This window comes from Sinohyriopsis cumingii, chromosome 2 (genome assembly GCF_028554795.1).
Source record: "Sinohyriopsis cumingii isolate HCF-2022 chromosome 2, ASM2855479v2, whole genome shotgun sequence".
Classification (NCBI taxonomy): Eukaryota; Metazoa; Mollusca; class Bivalvia; order Unionida; family Unionidae; genus Sinohyriopsis; species Sinohyriopsis cumingii.
This window is the reverse complement of record NC_142962.1, coordinates 84489215-84509628: the sequence shown is the minus strand read 5'-3', so window position 1 is coordinate 84509628 and position 20414 is coordinate 84489215. Positions and strand designations below refer to the sequence as shown.

At 32.1% G+C, this 20414-nt stretch overlaps 1 protein-coding gene across 1 annotated transcript in view; it reads left to right on the top strand.

Annotated features, from left to right (window-relative positions):
- The window catches only part of LOC149805302 (uncharacterized), a 192644-nt gene that overhangs the window by 110282 nt on the left and 61948 nt on the right, over positions 1–20414 (top strand). The window contains exons 25-38 of the mRNA XM_089933948.1: positions 1293–1564; positions 2087–2290; positions 2598–2736; positions 4212–4246; positions 4503–4644; positions 5468–5688; positions 6244–6411; positions 8649–8835; positions 9216–9339; positions 10156–10286; positions 14765–14982; positions 17945–18050; positions 18831–18947; positions 19613–19748. Of these exons, the coding sequence (XP_089790074.1) occupies positions 1293–1564; positions 2087–2290; positions 2598–2736; positions 4212–4246; positions 4503–4644; positions 5468–5688; positions 6244–6411; positions 8649–8835; positions 9216–9339; positions 10156–10286; positions 14765–14982; positions 17945–18050; positions 18831–18947; positions 19613–19748 (2200 nt within the window). The remainder of the gene's footprint in view (positions 1–1292; positions 1565–2086; positions 2291–2597; positions 2737–4211; positions 4247–4502; positions 4645–5467; positions 5689–6243; positions 6412–8648; positions 8836–9215; positions 9340–10155; positions 10287–14764; positions 14983–17944; positions 18051–18830; positions 18948–19612; positions 19749–20414) is intronic.

Here is a 20414-nt window from a genome sequence, read left to right as displayed (position 1 = left end):
TGTCTCCAATTATAACTTTTCATAGCATGAGGAAGCAAAAACAATATTTGTGCACCAAAAGTATGGATCATACGTGTGCAGAAGAATGGTTGGGTTGATGAGAAGATGCTGCAGTGGATTCAAGTGATTTATCTCAAGTACACACTTTAATATTGTTTAAATAAAATTTAAGTTTGCCTTTTCTGACATGTAATTTTTGAAAGATAGAAAAGATTTTCCACAACTTACAACTGAACAAAATGACATGTCCTAGAACATACAGTGTACATAAAATGACTTTAAAAATTAATTTATGGTGTCCCAACAAATATGGCATCCCAATACATACAGTAAATACAGTAATACATTTTCCATTTAATATTTATTGGTTACTGCATTTGTATGTGAAAATATGAAAGAGTTTTTCTGATGGAAATACTGCATGACCTTGGGAGTGCAGTTTATCCATCCAACAAAATGAGTTCTTAATTTCCTGTACAAATGCAGTAACCTTTTATTATATGCTCATTTTCTTATTCTACCTAAGACTTAATTATAACAACAAAAATACATTACAGGAAACAAAGTAACTGAATATATACTATATTCCAAACTTAATACACAAGCGCAGATTCATCATTACACAACACAACATTATTAATGTGCACATAACTACACCCAGATAAATTGATGCATTAGACATAACATTTACAAGTGCTACTAGCTAAAGCTGATTGGATAACTCTGCATTGTAAATATACTAGCTTTTAAATACATATTCCAAACCTACTCTAACAACGTAGCTTGAATTAAAACTACAGGCTGCACTCAGAATCTGTTACATATATTGGATGTATACCTGCTATGACTGTGTGTTTAAAGTTTGGTCAAATATATTCATTCGTGTCACTGTAATTACAGTTACTGCACCTTTCATCTTTAGTCCCCTCCATTCAAGAATCCAAATGGAAGGGGCAGAGGGTTATGATCTTCTCACAGCTAGCTACAATCTTATTTACAAAATTACCTGAAATACCCACCCACTGGTTTAGACAGAGATGGAGTTATAGAGGAACAAAAGATGATATCACATATCACCAATGCAGAAATGTAATGTTAATAGCATTATTATTATTATTATTATTATTATTATTATTTTGTGCTTAAACTTAACTTTATCATTTTGATCATACTTTTTTGTGTAGTGACTGCAACAAAGACTTCAATTACCTTTTCAGATTTTCTTTTGGATAAACCTTATAATTAGAATATACCATGCAGACAGGAATAAATATTTTTTTGTCAAAAATCAGGTTATGAGAAATTTGGCACAGACGTGATGGCGTATACTGAAATACAGAGTGGAGGAAGTTGCAATACTACTATCACCCCTGTAACATGCAGTGCTGTCCGTGTTGACCAATTGCACTGGGCTTTGCATGAAAATAGGAACTACTATATTACCATTAAAGCAGAGAATACTGCCGGATTGGTGACACTGATGTCCTCAGATGCTTACTTACACAATACTCAGCTTCCTACAGAAGGGGTTGTTGTTGATATTGATGCTAACAATACACGTCTGGTAGGTAAAACTTATTTTTTTAATTTTTAGAATTTTTAATAAGACTACAAAATTAATGAAAGTTTGCTATGGATGTATATGTATCTAATCAACCAAATGTATTGATACCTGATGTCTTCTGAGAAACTAAACTGATACCTTATATTGACCAATAGATAGAATATATTTTAGTAAAAATAATATAACGAGGTGAAATATATTTTTCAATTACACACAAAAAACCTGAAAATCCCATGAAGCTTTGATAATATATGAGTGCATAAATAAACAATATTACACTTGTACAACTTTTGAAGCCTTTATTTTGTACTCAAAATTAAAAGAAATTGGCTCCTTTCAACACCAGAGTCCAATTCTGTTTACAAACTTCAGTCTCTTTCAAAGAAGAGAATAAAATTATTGGTATCTTGGTATTTATATGTGCAGCAGATGGGAGGGTTGGCTTCCACATCCAAACAGTCAATGTCTTCCCTGTTATAGAAGTGAATTTAAATGCATTTTGCAATCCATCAAACTTTTCAGTTCCAGACTATTGATGACATTGACTTCCAGACAAGCACATCCGAAATGTCAGGCCGATGGTATGGATTCCACCACTCTCATCTGGACATAGTGTACCATGTCTGCGTTGGGGAGAAAGAAGATACAGCCACAACGATCCACTGTGTTGACATTTCCAATTCATCCTCTTACACATTCACAAATCTAAATTTACAGATTCTCAAGGTATGTGTGTAGGTTTTAATGACCTCTTGATGAATATTTTTCAATGGTCAAAGGATATAAGACTGAAGTTTCTATGAATATATTTGCAGTGTTGCATATAGTTTAGTAATGAAATATATCTTTTAATGAATTTAACTATTTCTCTGAGTCTCATGTGATATTTTTCTTGAAAGTACTTGGGGACTCCAAGTATGTGAATGTTTATATAATTATGCTGTACAGATGATGATGAGGATTATTATTATTATTATTATTATTACTGTTATTAATATTATTATTATTATTAATTGAACTGTATGTATTCCAGAAGTACCACTTTATTGTAACAGCCATAACAGGTGCAGGAAACATGACCCAGTTCTCAGACGGTGTCACTATTGTTAAGGAAGGCATGCAAATTTGGTCCATTAACATCTTTGATGGGCCCCTTTGTAACAGTTCAGAGGGTAAATGTTTGTTTACTCTATATGTTTTTGCATAAATGTGTCAATATTGCTCAAAGTTAAATTTTTACAAGAGATAAATTTTAATGGAGGGGAAAGATAACATACAGATTGTACCCATAACCACAAAATTTGTATAATCTGTTGACAGTTCTATTGATGTAGGATTTTGTGTGGCACTGTAATTACATTTTCCATGACTACTCAACCTTCAAATCAGAATACTCCATCAATCAACTGTAATGATCGACAGACAAATACATTTCTTTGACTTCAGTTTCACTTGTAGACCAAACATTACAAAATGGGTATTACCTGAATACAGAGTAGAAACAGAAGTTATATATAAGCCAACCATGATATTACTGCATAGACAGAATGCAGAAATGTGCAAATTCAGGCACCTAGAATTTACAAGCAAATAATTGCAAGCATTTTTTGACCGCTCTGGTGGCTTAATGGTTAGAGCATCCACCTTGGATGCGGGAGGTCGTGGGTTTGATCCCTAGCCAAGTCATACCAAAGACTTATGAAAATGGTACTAACAGCTGTCTTGCTTGGCACTCAGCATTAAGAGGTTAGTGTTAGTACTGGTCATCCTGGTGTCAGGATAATGTGACTGGGTGGGACATCATGCTACATGTCTGCGGCATGATCAGTGCTTGAACATCACTATAAACTGCCACACTGCAGACATCATAGTGATATGACTGAAAAATTGTTAAAGCTATGTTAAAAATCCAAATCACACACACACACACACATGCACACACACCCTCATGTGAATTGGGAAGAACTCATATGTGTAGTCTAATATCAGTCAAATGAAAGAGTGAAATAATCTAATTATTATTTTTCAGATTTTACATCAAACTGTATTTGTTTGAAGTACTTATAATGCTCTCAAGTAACTGCTATCAGTGTAATTATATATATAATGCTAGGCCATGAATTATAGGAATTTTTTAGAGAAATAATTTTGATAATTCACTGGTATGGTATATGATAAATAATTTTTCACTGTTGTTAATATACACTGATAGCATTATGATTAAGAAATTTTAAGTTATTCTTAGACACTTGCATGGTATTTGGTAAGTATGGCTGCCTCACATGATCCAGTAAGAAATCTGCCATTTCAGTCTGTATATTGTTAGCCATTGCATTGAAGCATAAAATACAAAAAGAAAATTAGCTTTCTCACAGTAAATAAAAGATATATTTCATTTCTTGGGTGAAATAGTTAAGTATTTTCACCTGTGGCTTTGCCACTTGTGAAAATACAGTTTTCACCCACTTCAAGAAATATATCCTTTATTCCCTTCTTTAAAGCAAATGTCCCCCCCAATCTCTCTCTCTCCATCTATATATATATATATATATATATATATATATATATATATATATATATATAGCATGTGTATCAGTGCATATATTTGTAAATAGTTGTGCTTTAACTCAGATTGTTTTTATTTCAGACATGCAAGATGTTGGATTCTCACACCATTCTGTGGTAAATAGTTACTCTTTTTGTGTGTTGTTAACAGTGTATCTTAGTTCTGCAGAAAGTGGGAGATATTAGATGTAAAAGCATAGACTTAGACGTGTCAGTATAAATGATAATTTTATATTCAGAGCTATCAGACTTCACTTTAACTACCAGTATCCTTTCATCTTAAATGTTCTTCATAGTTTCATGTTAGTTACTTGATAAGATGCATTCACGACTTAATAGTAATGTGTTTTTTTTTTCTTCCAATAATTTGTAGAACACAGTTTCCTATTGTAAAGGGGATATTGACTTTCAATCAAGTACAAATCACATTGAAGCCCACTGGACAATCCCAGAAAATATGACGAAGTTTATATCTGTTGCCCATTGGAAATTGCAGGAAAAATTCCCACTTACTGGTATGATTAATGACTTTTTATGTACTACACTGTGTAAAACATTTACACTACTTTTTATTGGCATTTTATGTACTACACTGTGTAAAACATTTACACTACTTTTTTACTGGCTGTTTATGTACTACACTGTGTAAAACATTTACACTACTTTTTTATTGGCTCTTTATGTACTACACTGTGTAAAACATTTACACTACTTTTTATTGGCTCTTTATGTACTACACTGTGTAAAACATTTACACTACTTTTTTATTGGCTCTTTATGTACCACACTGTGTAAAACATTTGCACTACTTTTTTATTGGCTCTTTATGTACTACACTGTGTAAAACATTTACACTACTTTTTTATTGGCTCTTTATGTACTACACTGTGTAAAACATTTACACTACTTTTTTATTGGCTCTTTATGTACTACATGCTTAAACTTCAATTTTGAAAGCATTTTTCTATGCAATTATACTCAGATTACCTCGAGAATACTTGGAAATGTTACTGCTATTCTTGGAGCATAAAAATCTAATTATGTCATGAAAGTCATGTAACAGTTTTTTTAATTCTATGACTATTCATTAATTGACTAATTTTTTTTATATCCTTTTCCTGACAGGTTCATCCCATCACTTTATTCCTGTTTACAGCAACCTGTGTGCTTGTCTTCCTCTAACTATATGTCTATCATTCTAAACATTTTTTAAAATTTGTGTACTCTAAATTAAATTGAATCTTAACCTATTAATGACAATTTCTGATTCATTTATAAAATTAGGATAAACAATTACTTTTAAAGTGCTTGCAAACAGTGAATCTGTTTCATATTCAGAATACTGGAAGGATTTGAGTGAGTATGAATACTTGCCAACACTGAATGAGTTGAAAGACAGTGAATTGGTCCTACAAGCTGGAAAAACATATAGGGTTGCCATTGAGCTTTGTGCTGATCAGTTCTGCTACCAACCAATATTTAGTGATGGGGTCACTGTGGTTCCTACCCCACCTGTAACGGGTGGTATTGATGTGTTTTACAATATATCTGAAAAGAAAGTAAGTATGTTTCTCTGGTGTATGATTAAATCAGTAAGAGTCCTGTTTGTTGTGACCACATCAAATAGAGTAAGATTTTGTTGCAGTGGAAGACATATTTATGAAGTTTGTCCAGTCACCTTCATGATATGGAATAAATATGAATATCAATGAAGAAAAGAAAATGATATCCATATCCTAAAATCTTAGTTACTTTCACTTTTCTTCATATCATGTTTATTAATTACATGTTATCTTCAGATATAACATATTTGAAATCAACATTATTACATAAACAGACTTTATAAAAGTGTTTTGTTTTCCAATAGCACTTTATAGTAGCTTCAAGAGTGATTACATTATAAAATAGTATCTTTAAGTACACCCTTCCTCATCTGTATGAGAGTATTAAATACAGATTGTGAACATTACTGTACCATTGATGGAAAAAATGTTTGAAGTAAAATTTTATCTTATAGATAATTGTTACAAAAGAACTTTGAATCTCATCTATTTGTCTTTACTTCAGTATGGAAATATAGCACATTTGTGTTGCATCAATTTAATTTTTTTCAGATCAGGGTGATAATAGAAAAGTTCAGAGATTCCGATGTACTGGATGAAGAAGATGCACTTTCTGTCATTGATTACTATGAGTGGGCATTTACAGACAGTAGTCATATGGACAGAACACTTACACCTTGGACAAAAGTAGAGAATGTACAATATGTCAACAGAACAAGTGTATGCATATTTTCTTTTTCATAAACACATAGCAAAAATAAAACAGTCCATCAAAAGAAATTTGACATCTAAAAATTACCTGCAATTTCAAGTTATAATTTTGATATGGAATATTATATGCCTATTTGATCTTCATAAATTATCAGTTCAGAGAAACTACATTCTCCAAGTTCTAGAAAACACATGTTGAAATGTTTTAATGCATACTCTTGACAACCAACTTACACTATAATGGAAAAGATTTGGACTTTATCTTAAACATTTGAATGCTTATAGATTTCTGCAGAGTCTAGTTCAACCCATAAAGAATTAAAATGCTATAGTAAAACAAAGTGTTTGAGAATCTTCCTGAAAGTTTCTTCCAGTTTTTTCATGATAGTTTCCAAAGGTGGATTTTGGTATGTAGAGATTTAATTAACAGGTTTTGATTTTTGCCCCTTACAGTCTGTTTAGCTGGTCTTATTGTAGCAATGGATGCCAGCTACATTTTTACATTTGTTACATGTCATTTGATGTATATGACATCATCACTTTGACAAATAACTCACTAAGTCTGTAGTTTGTTACTAGACCAATATGGAGTAGGCAACATTCATATCTCCTGATCCCATATTAGGTCAGTAACAAACTAAATAACAAATGTGTGCCACCAAACACCACTTTTTTAAACTGAAATTGACAGAATCATTCTGTTTGCTCATCTGTAGGTTTGTGTTCCTTTGTTTTCAGTTGTATAATATTGTATATTGGAATTAATTACCTTGAAAGGTTCTGTTAACCAAGCCTTTGGCATACCAGAATCACACATGGAAAATTTTTTTTTACAGGTCTCAGATTTTTCCATCTTAAATATTATAATTTTCTTCCAGTAAGCCCAAACCCTGTAACTCCATAAATTGAAGGAAATTTTGATTGCAAGTTTTAATTTGACACTTAAATAAAACCAACAGCTTAAACTCACATAAAATTTAGAAATTGATTTTACCTTCTAAATTCCTGACACACGCTGGACCAGATTTTTGTATGGTATGAAAATACTGTATTAGGTTTATTGGTGACAATATGCCTCAAGGGCATGCAGGGTTTATATAAAATACTTAACACATGGACTGACAGATTAGGTCCAACAATAATCTAGTCCAAATTTATTGCACTATAAAAAAGATTGAACTTTTCAGGTAAATTAATTAAATGTCTGTAGCTAAGCCACTTAAGAAAGATTATATCCTTATTATCTAATTTTGATTGATGCTATTCATTTGTATAAATAATCCTAAGAAGATTATTATTTTTATTTTTTTAAATTAAATCAATTGCTTTATTAACAAGGCATGTGGCCACACTTTTGAAGTCTGTGGATGGAGACTGATCAAACAGTAACAGATTCACTCAGTGGATTTTCATAGGAGAAAAATCATTACAGACATGCATTTGAGTAACCAAGACTGTAATTTGTCTTCAGGTCCATGTTAAGGTGCCAGAGTGAAGAACTAAGCACTGATAGATTGAACCATCCTTACATGATAAAATTGGTTTGATCAAGGAGTATGAGTCTCTGCCAAATCCTATGTTGAAGAAACAAGGTGAAGAATTTGTGCACAGAAACAATATGAATTATACAGGATATTTAAACAGTGTAGATTTTGATTCATAATTTTAATGGACTTGTTATAAAGTTATAAACATCTCTTGTTTGTTAAATGTTACTTGAGATGAAGACTATATTTTTTATGTTCAGCAACTGTGTTCATGTGACTGGATGTTATTTCTGAAAGAATCATACTTTGTTCGGCTTATTTCTTTTTAAAACAACCAGTTTTTTTTTTTATTGGGGCCATATTCAGAGATGTTTTCTCATAATATCATTCTCTATCTCTGTCGTCATACAAGCAATTATTAAAAAGACATTTTTACCTCATCAGGAACTGTAGTAAAATGATAAAGTCTCAAAACTGAGAAATAAATTTTTTCCCAAGGGATTTGGTTTTGAAGGGTTATATTGTGTATATATATATATATATATATATATATATATATATATATATATATATATATATATATATATATATATGCAGAAAAGAGAGGAACCTTTTTGACTGAAAACTCAATAAACTATAACCCATAAAAATGGAATAGCATTCTGTCCCAGGTTTCCTTCTTTAAAAAAATATACACATAATTAAAAAAAACTACTAATTACTATACATACATATATGCAATACAAATTATATTTTCAGTTTGCTTTTGAGGTGGCACTGAATGGAATTATCAGATTCTCAAAATGTTGGAGGATTTCTGTCAAAGGAGTCACTTTTGCGAAATTGTCATCTGCCTTATCAACTGACATAAAGAGCTGTGACGACATCAACAACGTGAGACCAAATGTAGTAATCGATGCAGTTGGAGAGCCTATTGCTTCCCCATGTTAGTTCTTCCTAAGTTCTGGTCCTTTTAATTCCTGTGATTTTTATGTCATGGATTCTAGATTTTGTTTGTCAGCATTTTTATTGACAGTACTGCCTAAGATCTAGTCTTTTTCATTGCTGTATTTTTTTAATGTTATGGATTCTAAAATTTGTTTGTCAGCATTTTTAATCACATCAGGTAGTCCTTTTCTTGTTAGGTTGATGTACCTTGAACTTCATATTATAGTTTGTATCTTCATTTACCTATTGTTGATCATCTGTAGGAAAAACAGTCATATTATTTTTCATTTTTCTTCTGGACTGGAAATGAGTCATTGACTTTATATCCCTAAGGGGAGATAATTTTCATATCAGTATATGTTTTGATATATATTTCAGATGGTAGTGACACAGCAGAACAAGGACAGGTGATTCATTTAGAAAAACACAGTGACTGGCTGAGTGTTGACATGGATTATACTCCATATACCAACATTATTAGTGCTGTCTGGCCAACTCTGAGGTAAATTTCTTGACTTCTATTCATGGTATTCATTGTATTACTTTCATATCTATACAATTTACTTAAATACAGCTGCATGCACAACTTATTTGTTTAATAATCTGGTTATAATGCTTTACTTTTATTATCAAGATTATTAAAAATCTTTTCCAGTACTTAAACAATCCATAGTGATTGGGATTAAGATTTGCAAAGATTAATAAACTTTGTGGAGTGAATGTGTATTCAGGGACTTCAGCACCTTGCATATTACAGACTTTTATGTCTTCAACTCTTTTCTCACCTTTTGTCAGAAATTTAAATTTATAGCTCTCTTTGCTGTTTGATTTTATTTAATTTGTATTGTCAAACTTAATGTAAAATGGTGTTGTTTTCAGTATGTAAGGTCACTGAAGTGAGGAGATTTTGCAAGTTGTAATCTTGCACACTAAATAAATTGTACAGTTTAGGAATATTGTGTCATCATTGTGTTGATAATGTTGTTTGTGTCATTGTCATAAATAATAATTAATAGTGATTCTGTAATTTATTAGATTTTATACATATATTCTGAGAAGCCTGCGTTTTAGGTTCTAAATCAAACCTATGAACATTTCATAATCAGTTTCTATGTACTGTTTTCATTAAATTTTAGTTGACATATTGTCTTTGATTCATTGTTTTAAGGTCAACAAGTATTTTTATGGAGTTTATTAAAATGTCTTGGGGGGCTGGAAAAAGCTTTAAATGATTATTTACGATAAAGACATTTGTCATTCAGTTGCTTTATATAATATTTAGAAATCAGCTGTAGATGGTATGTGCTTCAATTTCAAGGTATAAAGAATATAAATGGGCAGTTATTGAGGAAACTGTGTTGGATCCAAGTGTGTTTTACAACAGAACACAAGATCTCTATTTTGATGATCCTTGCTCCCATCCACATGCTCTGCAGTGTGGAACAACAGGTATGTTTGTATTAACTGATTAAAATAGTTATTTAACATAAGAGTTTGCATCTATGACCATGATATCCAGCTTTAATGAATTGATATGTAATAAAAATGGCTACAGATGTAATCATTGTGAGCCATTGTGGCCACAAGGGGAATTTCACATGGACTATAGCAATGTGTCAAATAGGAAAATTTAGCATTAGGGACACTTTGGGTACAATGGAAATGTAACTTGAGGGCAAGTCATTGTACAGTGGCAATTTAAGATGGTGAAGAAGGAGTGTTTTGAACATGTTGACACCCAGAAATCCATTATGGCTGCTTTTTGACAGGGACTAAAAGTCACATTGAAATTCCAAAACTTAAGCAATATTTAGTAGAGATTTTAAAAGAGGAATAATTTAGTAAAATGGCCTAGGCTAAAATCAGTCTGAAATGGAATGTAGCTGAGAAAGAAATTCTAGAATATGTCATTAAAATTGACAAGATTAAACTTAATACACCACTTCTTTGATAACTTGTGCACAACAAGGTGCACAAACATTGACCGTACTATAAGCGAGGGTTTGAATTACCGAGGGACTTCCAACAATTGAGAAAAACATGAGGGAGGAGTTAGTGGGCTGGGCTGTGTAATGAATGAATCCTCATTTTACAATTACGTTGATATTAATTGTTAATAACAAGCTTTTTCTAATGAATTTGTTTGTTATTCTGTTTAAATAACATTTATTTTCAAAATGTCCAGCATGTAAAAGATCATTCCAACTGGTTTCAACAACCATCATGTGTACATGAAAACAGCTGTGTATTACATCACTGCTTTTTGTTTTGTTGATTAGTCTGGTTCCCAGAGTGATGTTTAATAGTATAGTGCCAAATCGGGAGTCTCTTAGCAAGGAACTAGTCTAACTGTTGGTACATCACCAAACAAGATTCCATTTTTCCAAAAAAAAGCAACATTTATTTTGTGAGACAATTGTCCACATCGAAACTCGATTTATGATTTGTTCAATTAGTACATTATTGATGTTGTGATTTCATTGGAAATAAAAGTGAAACTTCCTATCATCCTTGAGGATATCTCTTGGTGCCAGTTCAGGAATTCTCTGAAACTCATTTGCCCATAATGGTCCATATCTGTGAAACCAAGCTCTTTTTTGTTTTACAAAGTGTTCTTTTAGCTTGGTTGCCTTGCTATCTTTGATCAAATTTATGAATGATTCAGTTAGTTTAAAGTAGTTTATGTTACATACACAATAATTTTTTAAGTGTTTGATTGATCCATGAAGTGAGTTCACCCGACATATGACTGGGGCTGCTAGATTTTAAGTTTGTTAGATTTGCATGCCGTTTAACTTTTTTTTAAATCCACCTCCTTTATTTGATTCAAAAGACATAATTAACATGATAATACAAAGGAGGCCAGCTTTTAATTTTTTGTAACACTACAACAAATACTTCTGCAGGTCAGTTATCAAAACACAGTTGGTACTAAATTAGGTTTGCAGAGAAATGCTTGTGGACATAATTTATGATGATTAAAATACAAATTTCACTTAACAAAAATTATTTGTAATTAGGTATTAATGTACTGTCTACACTAGGCATAAGCAACATTTTTATTGATTGAAATTTCCTTGAATATCTTTAATTATGGTGTACTAAGAACATCATTTGGAATGAAAATGTAACACTTATATGACTTCTTATTAAAAGTTGATAATGTCAAAAAGTTGATTAAAATTTCAAGGTCCTATCTACTGTTTTTAACTATAAAACAAGCGATATATCAACATTTCAGTTACAAATTTTGATTGCAATTTTCTTTAAGTTTTAAGAAATAGGGATCATTTTTTGTATATTTTGGTTTTAATAAATGGGATCCATGCCTGACCCCACGTTATAAGCAGGTTTGTGAGATATCAGGGCACGAGTTATTGTGGGAGTGGTGTACTAAGAATTTAAAGAATTTAGTTGAGTAAAGAAGCCACAGGATATGTTGTTATAATAACTGTGAATAAATGTTGTACTAAAATTCATAAACAAAAAAAGAAACTTTAAAGACCCAGAAATTACTCCAGAATATTGTAGTAAAATGGCTAAGTTGTTGTTGTTGTAGGGTTTGACGCCATTTCTCAGCACACGATAGGCTATACTTGGCGGCCAGTATTGATGGTGGAGGAAGAACACGTGAAAACCCTGAAAAGAACCACCGACCCTCAAGAAGCTACTGGCAAGCTTTCTCACATACCCACATTGGCCGAATCCAAGACTTGAACCTACGCAGACAGAGGTGAGATGGCAGTGATCCATAACGGAGAGCACTTTAGACCACTAGGCAACTCGGGGCTCCCAAAATGACTAAGATTAAATTTAGTTTGATGAATATGAAATTGACATGGTTGTTGTTGTTTTTGGGTTTAATGACATTTCTCAGCACAAAATAGACTTTACAATGCAGCCAGTATAACTGGTGGGAGAAGAACTTGCAGAAATCCCAGTAAGAACCACTGTCCAATGGGAAACAACTTGCAGCTTTTCACATACCCAAATTGGCCAAGCCCAAGACTCAAACCCACATGGACAGAGGTGAGATAGCAGTGATTAGTAATGCAGGCACTTTACATCACTCAGCCACCTGGGGCTCCAAAACTGACTTGGAGTTTAGCACAGACTATAAAAATGTAAAGATTGTGAATGAAAATTAAAAAATGAAAAAACAAATTAATTGAAATTTAACAAAATTGCAAAAATGCTATAAATATCAAAAAAGATCAAAACACAGATTTTAAAATTCCAAAACAGGAGGGAAGGGGATAGGTTCAGCTCAGTCACATATACTTATGCAATTTAAACAAACACATTAGTAATAAACATTATTAACAAACAAGTAAACACATTAGTAATAAACAAACACAGAAATCCTTGCAAGCAAATGATATAAGAATATTTATTTAAAATTTATTTGAAAATTCAGACATATATGACATTATTTATTTGAATATTATTACTACCTTAAGTTATTTGTAAGCATCATTGCAGTGATTTATCTGTTTACGACTGTTTAAAAATGTGTTTTGATATTTCATTGCTTTGTTGATCAAACAATATCATAAAAATTTGAAAAAACATAGAATCCAACAAGCGAATAATAAACACAGCCAGCTTCTCTGCAGAAACTTCAAAAAAATTGTAGAACATTGGTAGAGACTGATTTTTTTAATTTGTTTAGTATTTAAACAGAATGATCGTTGCTTCAAAAGTAATCAGTTTTCTTTGCAGTTTCAGCAAAACTATTTTTCTGGGTACATTTAAAAAAAATGACTTGGCCATCTTTTGGTAAATTATAGAAGTAACTGTTCATGCCTTTAGAGATTGGCCTATTGTAGCTAGTCCCAGTGTAACAGCCAATTCTTTCCCAGGGGAAATAATTTGCTTGCCAATTCTTTTCCCCTTTAGTTATTTCTCCCCCTACCCACCTACAACCAACTAGTTTCTTTTATTTAATGGACTAATTGGTAATAAGCTTAATGCCCACATGTGAAATATCATACATGTAATGGGTCACTTAACAAATAAAGGAGGGGAGCACAGTCAGATTGCTGATTCTTTCCCCTTTACAACCAAATAATTTCTTGTCATTGATTGGCTTTTTGGTAATACAGTTAAAGCCTTCAAGTACAATTTTACTTATAATGGGTCACTTAACTAATGGGAAGGGGGCAGGGGATACAGTCAGTTAGCTATACAAATCACACACACTTACCCCACTACAACCAATTGGTTTCTTTTCATTAATGAACTCATTCCTAATCTGATTAAGGCCCAAATGTGAAATATAAAACATGTAATGGTTCATTTTCTTAATATTTCAAATTTAAAAGTTGTTACAGCTACATTTATTAAATTAAATTTGTTTCATTTGTTAATTTGTTTACAGTTTCATTTTTGTTGCAATCCTTATTTACACTTTGCAATTTTTCAAACACTTTAGAACCTTTGACTTCTTAAAAATATTTCTAAATTCTTTCTCTAGAAATTTAAAGTGTGTAATTATTGTTTTAAATGTTTTTGACCTTGTTAAAATCAAGATAACATTGTTTGCTGTTGCTTCTTGGAATTTTTCCCATTTTTCAAGATTTGTTCATAGTTTTACTCAGTTTTTAAAGGTGTTTTTAGTAATTTGCTGTGCTTTTAATTCTTTTTGAAAAGTTTTAATTGTTAATTCTTTTTGTCAAGTTTTAATTTTTGTAAAGTTTTAATTTTTTTTTATTTGTAAAGTTAATTTGTAAAGTTTTTATATTTTTAACTTGTAAAGTTATTTGTCAAGTTGTTCATTTTTTTAATTTGTAAAGCTAATTTGTACTTTTTAGAATTTGTAAAGATTTCATTTTGTAACAAAGATAGTTAATATGTTTTTTAAAAATGGTTTTTTATATATTTTGTTATTTTTTTAAATATTTACAATTGTTTTCTTTCTATTACAGATAAAGAATATGTGAATGCTTTCTTTGATGATGATGTTATTCAACATGGGAAACGTTACATAGTCTGTATACATGCTGATGAAACAGAATTGTTATTTGAAAAATGGACAATGTTACTCCCTGATATAAGCAGCTGTAGTGATGGACTCACTGTGGATCTCACACCACCACTGAAAAATTCTGTGTGGATAGGGCCAACAAAGGATACAAAATATCAGGTAATAGCTTCATGGATATCAGTAATTTAAACACAGTTTGCTTAGTATGTTATTTAGAAGTCACAGATTCATTTACTAAGCCAAAATATAAGTGGCACATCTTAGTCGGAGATTACAATATATCATAGACAATGCAATTGTGAAAAAGTCCTATGTGTATAGTTATGCTAGTGCAGCAGTATATATACCATATACTATACTATAAGTCTTGGGACACTGTAAGACTTGGGACAACCATAATTATTTTCAAAAGCATTTTATTTGACCTATAATTGTTTGGACATGAAATTATAGCAATTATATTGTGTACTAAGTCTTGGACACCTTTGGCATCTTTATTCTACTAATTGATCTATGAATTTTTTTTATCAATCTTAAAAATGTTTAAAAACAAGAAAAAACTGACTTAGTAGTTGTTAATTTGTTGTTGTTGTTGTTGTAGGGTTTAACGCCATTTTTCAGCACGATAGGCTATACATGGCGGCCAGTATTAATGGTGGAGGAAGAACCCGGAAAACCCCGGAAAGAACCACCGACCCACGAGAAGCTACTGGCAAGCTTTCTCACATGCCCACATTGGCTGAATCTTAGACTCGAACCGCCGCAGACAGAGGTGAGATGGCAGTGATCCGCAACGAAGAGCGCTTTAGACCACTCGGCCACTCGGGGCCCCAGTAGTTGTTAATCATTAATTCATTACATGGAAATATTGTAAATTAATATGTTTTGTTTGAGAAGTTAATCATTGTAATTAATTGTCCTGTTTTCTTATTATTTCTACCTAATTTCCATATGTATAATTTGATCATATGATGACAAGATTTGAGCATTAATGGGTTGCTCTATGCATGTATAGCATTAACTTCTCACTTTTGTCTCTAAGGTTACTGTTGTTTTTTATGCATTTTTACATAGGAATCTTGTATCATTGCACCTGTAATTATGTATTTTGCCTTGAAAGTGGAAATGCTGAACTCATTAAAATGTAGTACATCCCTTGAATGTGAATCATAGGTACCACTGAACTATACTTTAATAATGTCTCTAAAATACAATAAAGAGTTTCAGACATAATGCTTTGAAGGTAGTTGGAATAAAGTAAAAATTCAGTTGTAGTTTGCTTTGATGCCAGTGACCGTAAATAAGTACCATTTACACAGCTATGGCAATCATGCTAATATTATGGAATAAAAGGCAATTGGACATAGAGGTACCTGTGTAAACACCAGACAGAATTCCAAAGCCAGTTTCAGGATTTAAACAATGATCTGGCCTGCATTAGTGTTGGAAAACAAATAACAAATCCGAAATTGTCAGTGAAGGAGATGCCAAACCAACCAGCTTGTCATTGTGTGGAGAATTATGATTTTGTTAAACCAAAACACAAAACTAAAATGGATTGATGGTGATCTTAGTCAATCTTTATTCATAATGTTTACCACTGAAAAACAGTAACTCGTGAGTGCATGGATCAAAGTAAATGAAATAGCTATATACATCTAACTGAAATGTAGTCTAGTGATTTGGTTAAAAGTATGAATAAAACCAAATCTGCGTCTGATATTTGGTGGAATAAAAAAGGATATAAGTGATGCTAAGCATGATTTGCACTACGTAACTACTGCACATTATAGTACAGTTTTCTTGGGTACACACTAACCAGTCCATGAATTATGCAGTCATTGTTTACCAATATTTTATTTCCTGTTAGAGAAAAAAAATATGCACATGCAAAATAATAACAAAGACAAAAACAATCATAGTTTTTTATAACAGTTTTTTTATGTGGTTATTGAAAGATCTGGTCACTGCTATGTGACTTGTGTCAATCTTGGCAAGTTTGCCTGGACAGTTTTGAGTCTTTAAGTGTTGCAGTACCAAATATGTCATATCTACATGCATATATGTCTTGGTAGCCCCCAAAAAATGCATTATTTTTCATGTCTCATGATTTACAGTCATTAGAGGATATGAAATATAAGAATTATTATATCTTGTGGGTTTTTAAAAAATACAACCCATGATGAATGTTGTGATTTCAGGCTACAGATGATGCTTGATATACATCATAGATGCATTCCTGAGGTTATTGATTAAATTGAATATAATTTCTCTACAGGATACTTGTAAATTATAGAAGTTCATTGGCAAATTATGCCTCAAGGTTTTTAAATAATGATTATTGATGTGATGTGATGTGATTTTGATTTTTAACGTAGCTTTAACAATTTTTCAGTCATATCGCTACAATGTCTGCAATGTGGCAGTTTATAGTGATGTCTAGCACTGGGGCATCATGCCACAGACATGTAGCATGATGTCCCACCCAGTCACATTATCCTGACACCAGGCTGGCCAGTCCTAACACTAACCTCTTAATGCTGAATGCCAAGCGAGGCAACTGTTAGTACCATTTTTTAAGTCTCTGGTATGACTTGGCCAGGGATCGAACCCACGACCTCCTGCATCCAAGGCAGATGCTCTAACCACTAGGCCACCGGAGCGGTAATGATTATTGAAGTGCAATTTTCAAATTAAAACATATAATATGTACATGTGCTGCATGCGATGGCATAAAAATGATCACAGTGGTGGAAATCGAATGTTATTTCTTCATTTTAAATGGCATTAAAATAAAAGTGCATAAATCAAATTGGTATATAGCGAGCATCACTGTATATTATTTTGCACATATCAAGATGTTTTCTCTTATACCTGCTGCCTCCACTGTGAGTGCCTGCTGACTGACAAAATTGTCTCTTAGTATTAGGTTTTGTTAAATTAAGTTGGCTTTTTTTGTCATAAGAATTACAGTTTCTTGTACCTATCTTCAAGAATTCTCTTTATGTTATCATTCAATAACATTTGAGCTGAGTTGCTAATGGGCATAAAGCTTCCATTATGATTGTGGATTTTAAGGTGAAATTGTAGCTACTTATTAAATTTCTAATTTACATTCCAGAGTTCTAAGTCAGATATGTCAATCAGCTGGAACTCCTTTGTGGATATCGAGGAGCAGGGATTCCATGTACACTCTTCTGGCATGCAAAAGTATGAAGTTGCTATAGGTATGAACATTTTATTGTTTGATGCAGAGTGCAACCTTTATCAAATGACTTTTTTGATTGCCTGCATAAAATGGTATAGAGCCTATAATATATTCCAGGTGTTTTAGTAATCCATCAACAATGGCAGCATTGATGATGTTAGCAAATTTACACCTATTATGTATCATTCACTGTCTTGGACACTATTGTTTGCATAGTCATGAAATATGCATAGATTCAGAGAAGTGCTAAACCACCATATCAAAAGGCGTAACAATGACCAACATTTCATGCTCCACTAATCATTACACTTTTTACTTTTAGGTTTTTCTGGAACATTTTTGCTTGTACTGACATGAAAATAGATACATAACATGTGTGCATCTAAAACACAATACCGACCTACTTTTTGCATCCCAGTGATCATGCATACTTTCAGTCTTTGGCAAGTTTCTCAGACAATGCAGTTGGTCCACTCAGGACACTTGGTATGTGTTTGTACCATAGCACCAATTTGTACATTTGATACCTAACTAGTTATTATGTACACCTTGGAAGTTCATAGGTGACACTGTGTACCATGGTACTTGTATGGTCATTAATCTAGACATCAGTACACATTCTGAGAAGTAGAGCATTTCAGAGGCAAAGGTAATTGTGACCTATTTCAACCACTTGGTTTGTTTTCATCACACTGGGTATTGATCATCTTGCAAATGTACTAAAAGGCACCAGATAAAAATGAAATTTATAAAGAAAATAATCATATTAAATGTTCAATATTTGTCTTATTTCTTTCAGGAACATCTCCTTATGGTGTTGACATTTTGACTTATAAGGCTGTGGGATTAGTTAATCATGTGACATTCCATAACCTGAGATTACAGAATGGACATGCATACTATGCATCGGTGAAAGGTAGCATTCTGTCCTTCATGCGATTTTACCCTTATATCTGTATCATCAAAAACTGACACAAAAGAAAAAATAGGCAGATACTTTGGACTGTTTCAGTTAGAAGATAGGACAAAAGAAATTGGAAGTCACTATTCAAAATAATTATTTATCCCCATGGATGAAATTATCCTTATTTGCTGATATACCCTTTAAATAAAAAGAAAACAAGACAAATTGAGAAACAGCTGACAAATTTAAGAAGTGTCTGATGGTAGCAATTTAAATTAAATTATCAAGCCTGTAATTATGATATGTCTGCATAACAGTCGGTCTATTTACGACTTTAAGTACGAACCACATTGACATTAGGCAGCATAAAAACGTAAAATACTATTTCTGATCTTAAAAAGAAATTCAATACAATTCTTGGCCTGAATGAACTTCCAAATTCATTGAGATGCATGGTCAATTATTACTGATACAAGTTTGAGACTATCAGTTTAAAGCAAAGGAATACTCTTTTGAAGAACAACAAATAATTGTGGAACAATGTAAACAATCGAGAGTTTCTTTGATCAAAATTAGTTTACATAATCAGGGAAATAACATAAAAAGATTTTTCAAATGATAATTTTCAGTTGTATATTTATTTATTTCAATTAATAACTTATTTACATTTTTTACAGGGTATGATCATGTACATCACACAAGTATATCTGTTTCCTTGCCTGTGGTAGTGGACACAACTCCTCCAATTAGAACAGACAAGAAAATATCAATTAATGGGAGACATATAACATCTGTATCATCATTGAATCCATGGTATGTAGATCATTTATCAAAACAGTTTGAATTAAAAGTTTGCTAACTAAAGATTATGTCATCAGCAATAAAACTGACCATTAGTAGTTTTGTGAATAAAAACATTGAAGTTTACCCGCAAGACCAGGCTTACGGTATTTACACAGTATAAATCGTGCTTAGCATCATTTATATCCTTGTTTAATCCAAAAATATTAGGTGCAGATTTTGCTTTATTCATTGTTTCTACCAATCACATTCTTTAAGATTAAGATTACATTTCAGCTAGATGTACATAGTGTTTTCATTTACTTTGATCCACATGCTCATGAGTTACTGTTTTTCATTGATATAAGTGATCCTTCATAAATTGAAATAATCTTTATGGAAAGGTACACATTTTTAATTGCATAAGGCAAATATACAGCATATTTTCACATAGCAGTTATGTGTTCATCAAGAATGACCATAACAAAGACTTAAATTCTGAATATAGATCGACTGATCATCATTGATAAATTTTTGTTGTGTGTCTTGGCTGAGCAAAATTGTAATTTTACACACATTGGAAAGCTGGTTATTTTGGTGACTTCTTTGTCTATAATTGATGGATTTGTCTTTTGTTTTCTGACAGCAGTCCAGGCTGGTTAACTGGCTTGGGTTAAGAGAGAATTTTGTCTGGAGGCT